This window comes from Rhinatrema bivittatum, chromosome 1 (genome assembly GCF_901001135.1).
Source record: "Rhinatrema bivittatum chromosome 1, aRhiBiv1.1, whole genome shotgun sequence".
Classification (NCBI taxonomy): domain Eukaryota; kingdom Metazoa; phylum Chordata; class Amphibia; order Gymnophiona; family Rhinatrematidae; genus Rhinatrema; species Rhinatrema bivittatum.
The window spans coordinates 319,786,867-319,801,134 of record NC_042615.1 but is presented as its reverse complement, the minus strand read 5'-3'; the positions used below and the strand labels follow the sequence as shown (position 1 = coordinate 319,801,134).

Sequence of the window (14,268 nt, the reverse complement as noted above, 5' to 3'; positions counted from 1 at the left end):
GAACACAGGGGTCCTGTGGTTCTAAAACAAAGTACAGAGCACAGGAGTGCACAGACCACAGTAGCTTGTGAAAGGGTGTGGCTCAGAAACTGCACTGAAGACACTGAAGAAAAAAAAACAAAGTTTAAAAGTTTGAGGGAGAGAGGAAACTGTGAGTGAGCCTGGTTGCAGGGACAGCCAGGAAGTGATAGGTTTGTACCGGCTGAAGGGAGAAGCCCAGCTGGAGGTAGATAGGGAATTAAACATGATTTAGTCGATGCTGGTTATGCAGGCTTTTTTTTTTTTACCTTGAAAAAAGAAAAAAGAGGAAGGAACACTGGAGCAGCAGGGCCGTATTAAACAGGGTATGGCCCTGGAAAAGCTGCCAGAATGGGCTGAGGGTGCAGTGAATGGGAGCAGGGAGGAGCCCTCTTCCAGCAAGCAAGCTACTCTGCAGGCAAGGTGTGCAGTCAGAGAGAAAACCTGAAGTGGAGCAGCCAGGGTACTGCAGCAGCAAAATGTAGCAGTCTGACAGCATGACTGAAGGAAGCTGGCAAGCACTGACCAGAATCTCCAGGAGGGAGATAAAAAGTTACAAAAGAGCCTTGCAAGGAGTTATCGGGCCTGGGCTGAGCAAAAACAGAACCAGGAAGCACACTGGGCCGTGGTCAACTTCTATTTGGAATGGAGCCTCGGGGCCTTGTCAAGAAGTGGTGACATAGAGTGCCCAGGAGGGAGCACTACAGAGTGGCCAGCAGGCTGTAACACCAATTGGCCAGAGGATGACACTGCAGGTGATCATGAGGAAGACCCTGTAGCATACCTAAACACTACCAGGAGTCCAGAGACAAATCCTGTGAGAAGCCCAGAGAGAGAGAGGGCATGGAAAGGCAAGCAAGTGATGCTGCGGAGACCCCAGCAAGTGAGGCTGCGGAGGAGCCACTGACTGGCATGGGTAAGTGGCCAGAGTCTACAGACGAGGAAACTGTGGAGATCCCAAAGGGAGGCGCTGCAAAGAACCCGGAGGAAGATTCCAGAGAGAGCCCAGAGGAAAATCTGTGGAGACTCCAGCAACTGAAGACACAGGAGCCAAGAAGGGGCTCTACAGCAGATATGCCAGATGCCAAGAAGTGGGTACAGCTGGTTATATAGGAACCAAAAAATGTGGTTCCCCACTGGGTCCATAAAGCTCCATCAGGGTACAATTCAAACCTGGAGCCAGCAAAGCACTCAGTTAAAGGACTGGGGATGTGCACTGCGTGAATGGCACACTGGGTTGTGGTTATGACACAGTTGAGGGTAACTCTAAGAGATGGGGGTTACCATGTCACTAGGACCCTGTTACCAGGCATAGCAGGTGGGAAGCCAGAGGAAGGGGAATAAGACGTCTTAGAATCTCCTGAATGGGATCCAAGAGTGAGTAGGGATGCTTGATCTAATGGTCCTAGGTAAGAGGAGGGGTATGTGAGGCAGTGCTCCTAGTGCTTCCCTACCTGTGCAGGACCAGGCTAGATGCCTTTTCCGCCTTAAATTCCTTAAGAAGAGTATGCTCTATGGGCAGGATCCTGCGGAGCAGATGGGGCTCAGAGGGTGTAACCGGTGACTGGGAAATAAGAACTGGGATCCAGTTGGGGATAACCAGACCAGGCCCAGGTCTCCAGGAGGAAGGCAGTTCCTGTAACATAACACTGTCCAAACACAGATCTGAGATGAAGCTGAACTGTAAGTACTGAGGGAAGCAGTACTGAACTGTAAGTAAAGAGAGTACACTGTGCTGAAAGGAAGACAGTCTACTGTTGTGCATGTGTGAAGACATAATAAAGATATTCTGTTTTAAGCAAGACTGGAATCAGATTAGTTTGTTTCCAGGCCTGTGGGAATCGCTGATCATTCCCACATAGCCATAGTATCTTTTGTTTGTGTTCCATCTTCCACAGGTTCTCCAGAGCCCTGTCCATTCCACTGGCTACCTCATGCCTGTTTCAAGCTTGACTGGAACCATCTCAGTATGACTGGCTTTCTCAAATTTTCACCTTGTTCAGAAGAGCTCTCCTACAGCCCCTACAGCCAAGCTAGTGATACATGACTTACCAAGGGACATGAGAAAATGGATTGCTGCACTTGAACCACCCAACTATCATGGAGTATCATCCCAGCATTACCTTTCCTTGTGATCATGCCACTGCCCCAGGAAATTAAGAATACAGGACAATGGAGGTTTCCTGCCCAACACAGAACACATGTGCAGCTACATTATCCCCATAATGCCATGCTGTGGCATGATTACTTTCTCATAAGGGGAGTCAAGGGCCCATATTCTACCTTGAAATGCCTCGAGGCACCCAATTGTGAAGCAAAGGATCCTGAATATTGGGCTGCCAAAGTCTGGGTAAAGGGATCTGTGACAGGCCTCAGTTTCTGGAGCATTCAAGATCCAAGGCTCTATACTCTTAGCCCCTGCCCCCACCCTGGTTATTGGGAAGCCAATAACCAGGCTGGCTATCCCTGCATCTGATCCCTTGGCAATGCCAGCCTTTATCCTCTTGGGGGGGGGGGCTGCTTCAAGACCTGTGGATGTACTAGTCCCCATTCAGAGTTGGGCACATAGCACTGGATCCCTAGAAGTGGGCATCCTCTGAAGGCATTCTGCCTATTCTTGACATCACACAGTACTACAATGATTATTCCTGTAGATTTGCATTGCCAGCTCAACAGCGAGCATCCAGGTACTCTGATCCTGCATTCCCATTTGCTACCAGGGCTGTGGATGCATGCATCTGTGATCTCTGTCACTCAGCTGCACTTTGTAGTCTCAGAAGGAATGTTGGCGACTGCAGCTTGCTTTTACAGGGCACATGCTGCTTTGGCTTGGAAGCAGGCACGTGTGAGTTCTGGAGCACAAATAACTGCCCTGAAGTCAACCCAGTAGCACAGGAGAAGTGGATGATTGCAGGTGTGAGCACAATCTAAAGTAATGACAAAAAGTGCCTATGTGCCATTTTTATTCCTTACCTACAAGCCCGATTCCAGTCTTTTTTTTCCATTTATTTTTTGGCATTTTATAAATCAGAACACATATACAATCATTGTAAAGAATCTTACATGGAAATAACAAAGAAATATCATAGGAAAACAATATATAATCAACAAATATTTGTTAACCATTCCAAAATAAGAAAAAAAGAGAGAAAAGCAAAGAAAAAGACGAGATTATAAGGTAACTATAAAAAAAAAAAAACCATACCATTGAATTATGCTCCTATCTAAATAAAGTGCAAACTATTATTGATCCACCAGGGGAATTGGAGAAGATGTTACAACTTCCTTGCATCAATAAAGGATCTAAGCTGTTTAGGAGAAAAGAAAATAAAACGAATGGATTGATAGGTAATACAGCATTTACAGGGGTAACGAAGTATACATGTAGCACCTATATCCAATACTTCCTGTCACAAAAAAAGAAAACTTCTTCTCCACTCCTGAGTGATCCTCAAAAGGTCAGGAAAAATATGAATGGCCTGCCCATGAAAATTAAAATTAAGATTACAAAAATATAAAGACATTATCTTACTTAGATTCCCTTCAGTAACAAAGAAACAAGTAGGGTGGCATGATCAATAATCTCATAAACAGATGACTCAATAAGTTGAGTAACATTTAAAGAAGGAGGAGAAACAGAACTAGAAGGAGAAGGCAAAAAAAAAAAATAGCCTTATTTATAGATGGCAAAGAGTCCGGTGAAATTTTCAAGATGTCCATAAAATATTTCTGCAAAGTCATGATGGGAAGTTCAACAATTACTTTAGGAAATTTAAAAAAAACGGAGATTCAGTCGTCATGAAGAATTTTCCAGAAATTCAACCCTTTTAGAAATGGTATTCCGTTCCTGAACTACTTGAGCCTGAATAGTAGTCATCTTAGTCAAATCTTGTGGGATCAAAGAGACTTATTCTCATGATCACCCAATTTAACCTCATGCTCATTCACCAAGGAGTCTAATTTCTCCACAAAGGAATCCAACGTATGAGTGGAAATATCCAGGGCATGGCCAAAGTGAGACACTTTTTTTCCCCATAGGGAATCTAAAGTTACTTCTGCTGGTTTCTTAGGAGGAGAGAAATGTTCCATCGAAGATTGAAGCTGAGAAGAGCTGTGATCTAAGGCTGCAGGCAACATGGCTACCCTCAAATTCGCCAAAGAAACTGATGAGCAAACCAACGTTGGAATCAAATCTTGCCATCCCGAAGGAGATTCCAGTCTTTTGACTTCCTTCCAGTATCCATTGTCCTGGTACTGAATTTCCCGCTGCATATCAGGAATCCAGAATTTCTGAAGGATAAGATGAAAGTAAATGGGGTGAGATATTAGTGGGGATCCAGCCGCATGTTTCTAGCTTCCCATGCACTATGCCCCAGACCCTTCCTTTCTATGTTTATTGAAATCAGCAGAGATTTTAATTTAAAAAAAAAAAAAAAATTCCTCAAAACGAGAGTAGTGCCACGAGATTGCAGAAGAGCAATTGTGGTCCTGCTTCAGAAGGGGAAGGTCCTATCAGACATATCTGAGTGATATTTTTGATTGGGTAATTAGTGAATTGTTTCAGGGAAGTGGGCTCGATGTGATTTACTTGGATTTCAGCAAAGCTTTTGATACTGTCCCGCATAGGAAGTTTGTGAATAAAATGAGAATCCTGGGAGTGGGTGCCAAGGGGCTGGAATGGATTACAAATTGGTTGACTGACAGGAGACATCCTGTAATGATAAATGGAACCTTCTCTGAAGAGAGAACGGTGTTAAGTGGAGTGCCCCACATATCAGTTTTGGATCTAGTTCTGTTCAATATCTTTGTGAGTGACATTGCAGAACAGATAGAAGGTAATATCTGTCTTTTTGCGGATGATACTAAGATCTGTAACAGAGAGGACACACCTGAAAGAATAGAGAGAATGAAAGGTGATTTAAGAAAGCTTGACGAGTAGTTGAAGATTTGGCAGTTGAGATTCAATGCCAAGAAGTGCAGTCATGCATGTGAGCTGCAGTAATTCAAAAGAGTTGTATGTGATGGGGGCAGGGCTGATGCAAGGGGATTTGGCGCCCTAGGCGAGCCTTCTCCCTTGCACTCCCCCCAGGTCGTGCTGTCACCCCCTGGTCTCGGCCCTGACTCCTACCTTATTCTTGATCACGTCCGCTGATTATGTGGTTTTCTGGGTCATGAGCAGGTTGGGCACTGCTCACGGCCCGCCAAATCTCCACTCCTCTTTGCCACCGCTTGCGGCCCCATATGGCTCGCACCCAATGGCGCACCAAGGGTCTCCGGTGCCCGGGGGCCAATGCATTTGTGTGCCTTTCCAGCATCCCCCCCTTAATCCTTCTTGTACTAATGCTTAAGGTCACAGAAAATCAGTGGCGTCTCTAGACAGAAGAATTGTTGGGGGAGGGGAGCCAAAATGACATTTCTTCATCACCACCCACCTATAGCATGGATCCTGCTTTAAAATTGGTTATAAAAAAAAAGTGTTAATAAAGTCCAGAGTCTTCTGCGTAATTTTAAAAAGCTGGCCAATTTCACACTATAAAATTATTTGATAGCCTCATTCAACTAATTCTATATGGCTATGAGAGTGAAGTCTGGAATATTATTATTATTATTATTTATTTCTTTTGTATACCGACATTCGATCGAGATATCACATCGGTTTCCAGAAAACAGGTTGAATAGAGCCGGAACTGCCCTATTTTACATTGTAACAAGAGAACAGTTGATTAAACAATAAATATAAGGAACATTGTAACATATGAATAAAATTAAAATTAAATATTAGATGTGGGTATATAGAAATGGCATATAGCCTATATACAATATGTACAATATGACTTGGTTATGAGTAGGGTGGGGGACAGGGAAGAGGGAGGTTACGAGAAGGGTGGGGGACAGGGAAAGGGAGGATAGAGAAGGGGGGAGGGGTTATGCGTTCATGCAGAGTAGAAGTTATGCGGTAAGGCTTTCAAGAGCGTTTATTATAGGATGTTGGGGTTCAGGAGGGAATGCTTTCAAGAACAGCCATGTTTTGAGCTGTTTTTTAAAGACTTGCGGTGAGGGTTCGTTTCTGAGCTGTGGGGGGAGGGAGTTCCAGAGGGTAGGGCCAGCTATTGTAATGGCTCGTTTGCGTGTTGTATTGAGGTGAGCATTTTTAAGAGTTGGGATGGAGAGGAGGCCTGAGTTGGTGGATCTGAGATTTCTTTGTGTGAAATATGGTTGGATGTTGTTGTTTAGCCAGACCATTCTGTTGTTGTTTATTTTTTTGTGAAGAAGGGTGAGGGTTTTATACTGGATTCTTTGTGTGATGGGCAGCCAGTGGAGGTCTTTGAGAGTGGGTGTGATGTGGGAGGATTTTCTGTGATTGGTGATAATTCTGGCGGCGGCGTTTTGTAGAACTTGGAGGGGCTTGATGTGGATTTCAGGAAGTCCAAGGAGGAGGGAGTTGCAGTAGTCGAGTTTTGAGAAAATAATTGATTGTAGTACTGTTCGGAAATCATGCGGTTGGAGGAGAGGTTTGAGTTTTTTAAGTGTTTGAAGTTTGAAAAATCCATCTTTGATTATATTGGAGATGTGTCGTTTAAAGTTGAGTTGGCTGTCGATGGTTACTCCTAGGTTTTTTGTGGATGGTGTGAGTGAGGTTCTTGATAAGTTTGGCATCCCAGTGTTGTTTGCGCTTCCTGTGTTGTTTGAGGGGGTGCTCTCGAGGGGGGAAGCGGGACGGTCGTCCTGGATGTGAATGATTTCTGTTTTGGCTTGGTTGAGGCAGAGAGATAGTTGTGATAGCAGTTGAGATAAATTTGAACTGAGTTTGTTCCATCTTTCCATGGTGAGTTCAATGGATTTGGTGATGGGGAGGAGAATTTGAATGTCGTCTGCATAAACGAAGTAGGTGAGGTTGGCATCAGAGAGGTATTTGCATAGTGGGAGGAGGTAGATGTTGAAGAGGGTCGAGGATAGTGAAGAACCTTGAGGGACGCCATGGGTGAGGGGCACTTGGGAGGATTCAGAAGAGTTTGTCTTGACAATGAAGGATCTGTTAGAGAGGTATGATTTGAACCAGTTGAGTGTAGTGTCTTGCAGACCGATCTCTTTAAGTCTGGTGAGGAGAGTTCTGTGGTTGATGGTGTCAAATGCGGCTGATATATCAGTAGAAATGTCTTGCCACTGTCTCGGCCTCTGAGGATGGTGTCGGTGAGGGAGAGGAGGAGCGTTTCTGTGCTGTAGAGTTTTCTGAAGCCGTGCTGTGTTGGATGGAGAAGATTGTGGGCGTCGAGGTGGTCTGTGAGTTGATTGTTGACAGTTTTCTCGATGATTTTTGCTAGGAATGGGAGGTTGGAGACTGGTCTGTAGTTTGCAGGATCAGATTTGTCGAGTTGCGGTTTTTTTATGATTGGTTTGATGATGGCGTTTTTGAGTTTGTCTGGGAAGATTCCTTGTTCGAGGGATAGGTTGATGATTTGGGTTATAGGTTTGGCAATAATCTCTCTGATGAGTTTTAGGGTTTTGATGGGGATGGAGTCTACGGGGTGGGATGCTGGTTTGGTTTTTTTGATGAAGGGTTCAATTTCTGTAGATGCAACAGGAGTGAATTGGGTCCAAATGTGGATGGGAGGAGGGATATTTGTTGAGTCGTTGTGGGAATGGGGAATCTTGGCAATGATGTTGTCGACTTTGTCCTTGAAGAATTGAGCTAGTTTGTCACTGGAGATGTTGTTGGAGTTTGGCATTGTGTCATTCTGGATTGGGTTGGTGAGTTCTTTGACGTATGAGAAGAGGGTCCTCGGGTTGAATTGGTATTCATGAATTCTGGATGTGTAGAAATTGCGCTTTGCTGTGTTGAGGTCAGCTGTATATTTGTGTAGAAGAATATATTTCTGTAGAGGAATATATAGGAAGGGACAGAATGTCAATATAAATCCTGCACCTCCAGTTCTGTAACTCTGTGCATCCACTGAAATTCCCCCAAACAATGGAGCTTGGATGTTTCCCTTACAGCTCATCATACTAAAAGATATTTTCAAATTGTGGTGTCACCTCACAGTAACAGCAGCACAACACCTTCCACTGCCAGGCACATTGTGAACTAACACAAAACCCCGCAAAACAAATCCACTCAAAATCTATACTGCAATCCCATCGTAACATAACAGTAATAACACCAAGGACTCAAACAACAATAACCCTACCTGTGAAAAAGCAAGGGTAAGTATTACACTGGGTCCTAGAATACCAATACACCACCTACTGAGGAAACAAAACAAACCCGATTGCTATAGATCCCTATACAGACACTATATGCTAGCAGAATCTCTCATCATGGTCACACACACAGAGCAGAGACAGACCCTCACCAAATACAGAATAAAGCCACATAAAGTATAAATAGAAATGTGCAGACAAAAACTGAACTATAAAACGCATCACACCAGACTCTATACAGTGTAACAATGGAAAAACAAAAATTTTACCATTCCTCGTGAAACAAATCAATAAAGTCAAGATATATAAATCATTAATCATAATTATAAAACCATACAAATAAAATAATTTCAAAACAGCTGATGAATAGAATATCCAATAATTAAAGACTCATGCAAATTTTGAAAGCTTTACCAAACACCAATTAAATATTTCAAACAGCAATGTCTTTCTTCAAACTATCAGTCATATTATTCATGTGGGTGATATGGAACAGAAAGACATCCTTAGTCAGCTTCCCTTTTAAATGGGAAGATTCCAGTCTTGGTCATTTAAAAATATACATTTTCTAAAGGCTTAAAAAAAAAAAAAAAAAAAAAAAATGTTTCAGATTGGAACTATTCTAGTCTTCATGCTTAAATTATGCTTCAAAAAAAAAAACAAAAACCAAACCCCACCTGGCATCAGTATCTTAAATTTGTGATTTTGCTGAGATGAATATTTTAAATACTTTAATTTTTTTTTTACTTTAGTATTTGCCTCCACCCACTTTGTTAAATTTTATTTTCCAGAAGAGGAGGGATGCTTAAAATTCAGTAATTTCATCTTTCATCCAACTTTTCAACAAAACCAGCACAAAAGTTGAGGTATATGTATTATCACATTTCATTTTTTTAAACTGGCAGATTCCTTTCTCACATACACATAACATAACACACACACACACAGAAAGAAAATCAGCGCAGCCGGTCTAGCCGATCACGTGTCCGAAGAAAGGAAGATTGGCGCAGCCGGAGACCAGGCGCCGAGACTTAGGGGGTGCCGTGGCAGGCAGCCAGCCGCCCCCCTGGTGGTCCAGCGGAGGGCCCGGGAGCAATCTGCCGCTCCCAGGGCCTCGGCTGCCACTAACCAAAATGGCGCCGGTGGCCTTCAGCCTCTAAATTGTGACAGGCTACCGGTGCCATTGGTTGGCCCCTGTCACATGGTAGGGGCTAAAGGTCACCGGTGCCATTTTGCTTAGTGGCAGCCGAGGCCCCGGGAGCAGCAGATCTCTGCTGGGCCCTCCGCTGGACCACCAGGGGGGGCGTCGGGAGGGTGGCACTGGGGGAGAAACAGAGTGTGTTGGGGGCTGGCAGAATTTTGAAAGGGCACTTTTTGCCCTTTCAAAACTCTGCTGCCTGCCGCGGCGCCCCCTAAATCACGGCGCCCTAAGCACAGGCCTAGCTCGCCTAATGGTTCCTCCAGCCCTGGATGGGGGGTGAAAGTCTAATGTGCAATGACTGGGAGAGGGTCCTAGGGTGATAGTGTTACGATGGGATTGCAGTATAGATTTTGAGTGTCTTTTTTGCAGGGTTTTGTGTTAGTTCACAATGTGCCTGGCAGTGGAAGGCGTTGTGAAGGTGGTAAAGTAATGTGACAAGGTGATAGCTAAAGCCAGAAGAATGCTGGGCTGCTTAGAAAGAGGAATAACCAGCAAAAAAAAAGGAGGTAGTAATGCCTTTGTACAGATCTTTGGTGTGGTGAGGCCTCACCTGCAGTACTGAGTTCAGTTCTGGAGTCCATATCTCAAAAAGGATAGAGACAGGAAGAGGAAGGCGACCAAAATGGTGTGGGGTCTGTATCAGAAGTTTTATGAGTAGAGGCTGAAGGATCTGAATATGTATACCCTGGAAGAGAGGAGGTGGCAGGGGAGATATGATACATACCTTTAGATACCTGAAAGGTTTTAATGATGCACAAACTTCAAACCTTTTCCATTGGAAAGGAAATATTGGAACTAGAGATCACAAAATTAAACTCCAGGGGAGAATTCTCAGATACAACGTCAGGAAATATTTCTTCACGGAGAGGGTGGTGGATGAGTGCATGGGGGTAACCTGCATGGAGCAGCAGTTACTACCCTTAATCAGAAGACATGGGGATAACCACCATTAACTGATTAGCCTTGATGCTTTTGGTGCAATTGCAACATTGCTCTCTGCTTTAGCAGGGGAAGGGAAATTTGATTCAGACAACAACCAACGTTGGGCCCAAACATTTACGGTCCAGAGGACTGATATGCAGACATAAGAGAAAAAAAAGCACAGGATTGCTTCTACAGCCCAGATCAAAAGCAAAGCATATTTTTAAACTGCATTGTCTGATTGTTAATATTACTATCGTTAACAAAAGGCATGGGGATAACCAGCACAGAGCGGCAGTTACTACCCTTAACGGAGACATAGGGGTAACCTGCACAGAGCAACGGTTGCTACTATATGAAATTTGCTGGGCAGACCTGATGGACCATTTGGTCTTTTTTCTGCCATCGTTACTATGTAATGTTATGTCTTTTACATTTGATCTGCCCAACATCTGCCCACGTGTAATCCCCTTACCTCCCACAAGTGAGGCCAGTCACATTAGAAAGATCAACCCAAGATTTTCCGATTTGAATTCCTAGATAGTGCGAGTTCTGAACCTCTCAGACTGGATTGCAAACTGGCTAAAAGACAGGAAACAGAGAGTAGGATTAAATGGGCAATTTTCTCAGTGGAAGGGAGTGGACAGTGGAGTGCCTCAGGGATCTGTATTGGGACCCTTACTGTTCAATATATTTATAAATGATCTGGAAAGAAATACGACGAGTGAGATAATCAAATTTGCAGATGACACAAAATTGTTCAGAGTAGATAAATCACAAGCAGATTGTGATAAATTGCAGGAAGACCTTGTGAGACTGGAAAATTGGGCATCCAAATGGCAGATGAAATTTAATGTGGTTAAGTGCAAGGTGATGCATATAGGGAAAAATAACCCATGCTATAATTACACGATGTTGGGTTCCATATTAGGTGCTACAACCCAAGAAAGAGATCTAGGTGTCATAGTGGATAACACATTGAAATCGTCGGTTCAGTGTGCTGCGGCAGTCAAAAAAGCAAACAGAATGTTGGGAATTATTAGAAAAGGAATGATGAATAAAACGGAAAATGTCATAATGCCTCTGTATCGCTCCATGGTGAGACCGCACCTTGAATACTGTGTACAATTCTGGTCGCCGCATCTCAAAAAAGATATAATTGCAATGGAGAAGGTACAGAGAAGGGCTACCAAAATGATAAGGGGAATGGAACAACTCCCCTATGAGGAAAGACTAAAGAGGTTAGGACTTTTCAGCTTGGAGAAGAGACGACTGAGGGGGGATATGATAGAGGTGTTTAAAATCATGAGAGGTCTAGAACGGGTAGATGTGAATCGGTTATTTACTCTTTCGGATAGTAGAAAGACTAGGGGACACTCTATGAAGTTAGCATGGGGCACATTTAAAACTAATCGGAGAAAATTCTTTTTTACTCAACGCACAATTAAACTCTGGAATTTGTTGCCAGAGAATGTGGTTCGTGCAGTTAGTATAGCTGTGTTTAAAAAAGGATTGGATAAGTTCTTGGAGGAGAAGTCCATTACCTGCTATTAAGTTCACTTAGAGAATAGCCACTGCCATTAGCAATGGTTACATGGAATAGACTTAGTTTTTGGGTACTTGCCAGGTTCTTATGGCCTGGATTGGCCACTGTTGGAAACAGGATGCTGGGCTTGATGGACCCTTGGTCTGACCCAGTATGGCATTTTCTTATGTTCTTATGTTCTTATGAGCATTTAATTGTGTTCTTGCCAGTCCCCCCCCGTCCCCCCCACAAATGTATCCTTGACCTATAATACCAAAGACGGGACTATGGCACGCTGGTACAGGGAATGCCGAGTTCCCATATCCCCATGGTTTGGAACCATAAGGTCTGCAGATTCCCCCATCTCAATTGGTTTCTTCTGTATCCAAGTCTTAAGGTTCAGTGCTTGGTCATTAACACAGTTTACTCTCAAGCTTTCCATTTATGAATTAGAAACATATAGCTAAAAATTATATTCTAAAATTTAATTTCTATCACACACACAAAGGTCAGTAAATAAATTGCAAGTGACAATTTTTATTGGACTAACCTGACATGTTTGTGACTAGCTGCAGAGAAATTTGCTGCCTTCATCAGATCAGTGAAAATTTGATGGTGCCTGAATATACAGGTATCTCTTAGCTCATGTTGTGCTGACTTTAGATCAGTACATCATCTTCGTTTATTTATATCACATTCTTCCATGTAGAGGATTATAATAGCCACAGTATATATCACTGATATAGCATATTACAATATATGAGAGGATTATAATAGGCATAGAGTACATTAGTGAAGTAATATCAGGCATGGATAAATAGACATACATCAATAATATAATATCAAATCGGTAGGAATTAGATGGGAGATAGGTGAGACAATTGGTACCTCTATAGTAAAATGTCAAATCAGAATAAATCAGAGGGTGTAGCAAATAAATGGAGAATAGGAATAAAGGTAAAAGGCATATTAAAACACCAAACAGAGTAAAATCTTTGCATTGTCTATGGAGGTTTATTATTTGATGCCTCATGAATGGCCATTTACCGCAGTAGGGAGTTCAGCAGATAAACCAATCTTTTGCAGTGTGGAATATTTTTTATTTATTTTTTCTTTTGAAGGAAAAAAGCTGAAAATATCCACAATAGTCTGTAGGGAACATTATTTTACTAATGACAGAAGTCTGACTTGAAACATTAATGCAAATTCAGAAAACAAGTGAAAAACTGTCTTAATTATTTTGATGATATCAATATTCTTGAAATTCCAGGGGAGATGATTTACATTACAGTTTCTGGCCTCTCTTTTATCCATTCTGAAATACCAGGAAGTGCTTGCACTCTGTCCTTGAGGGCCAAAAGTTTGGGATAGTTCTGTGCAAAGTCAGGTTTCAGCACTATAAGCGTGCTACTGCTGACATCCCAGTAGAAATCAGCCCAGGTAACCTAATGAAAGACAAAAGGAAGAGAGTTATCTACAGTTTCTTTTATATTTTTCTCATAGGTATATTAATCATGGCAGAAAATGAAACAGGAAGGTACTTTCATTTGAAAACAATGCAGAAACAATACTTGTTTCGGTTTCTCTCATTTTCATAATGAAATAAATAACTTTTTTTTTTTTTTCATTTTATTGCATGCTAAATGTTTTTAATGCATATTGAAACCATTTAGTGTCTGTTAAATGATTTTAGTGTGCATTAAAACCATTTAATGTGTTTTATGTAGTGTAAACAAGCACCAGGTAGTTTTAGTACACACAAAATGGTTTTAGTGCATGTTAAAACCATTTAATATGTTCTAAATTTTTTTTAAAAAGTGAAATAAAAGAACATCCCCCCCCCCCCCCCACACACACACATATACACACACACAATGAAACAAAACAAATATAGAAATGGGAAAAAAAATCCCTGTACTTTCCTAAAATATAATGTGAAGGTAACGGAAAACTATCATTGCACTCTATTTGCTAAGAGAAATCTTTGTTTCCTCATCCCTGCTGTCATAAGAACATAAGATGTGCAAGACTCAGTCTAATGCAGATTTGTTGGAGGCATCCTGAGGAAAATATATGGCAAATGCTCCAACCATGCTGCACATTTGTCCACATCAGTAGATATCCCATGAATGATAGCATTACCCTTATTGGTGAAAATTTATCATCATTTTAAATTTACTATTATAACTATAACTGCAAGAAACTGACATACTCACAGAATTGCCAACAAACCATTCGTTTTCTCCCAGATATTTCTCCAGGTTCCTGAGCAGCCCAGGGGCCAGGTTGCTAAACAGATTGTTCTGTATTGCTCTCTAGAAATATAAAAATAGAAAATCCAGCCTGTGGTAAATTTTATTTCTCAATAATATCTTTATTTATTTTATGACATAATCGGCAAGCG

The 14,268-nt window shown here is 42.2% G+C and overlaps 1 protein-coding gene and 1 long non-coding RNA gene across 2 annotated transcripts in view; one reads left to right on the top strand and one right to left on the bottom strand.

The window, feature by feature from the left end:
* The window catches only part of LOC115080621, a 40,023-nt gene that overhangs the window by 15,666 nt on the left and 10,089 nt on the right, over positions 1–14,268 (top strand). The gene's annotated exons all lie outside the window — the stretch shown is intronic.
* HPGDS (hematopoietic prostaglandin D synthase) overlaps positions 12,828–14,268 on the bottom strand; it is an 81,661-nt gene continuing 80,220 nt past the window's right edge. The window contains exons 5-6 of the mRNA XM_029584898.1: positions 14,081–14,179; positions 12,828–13,309 (exon numbers count right to left, since the gene is read on the bottom strand). Of these exons, the coding sequence (XP_029440758.1) occupies positions 13,145–13,309; positions 14,081–14,179 (264 nt within the window). The 3' untranslated portion in view covers positions 12,828–13,144. The remainder of the gene's footprint in view (positions 13,310–14,080; positions 14,180–14,268) is intronic.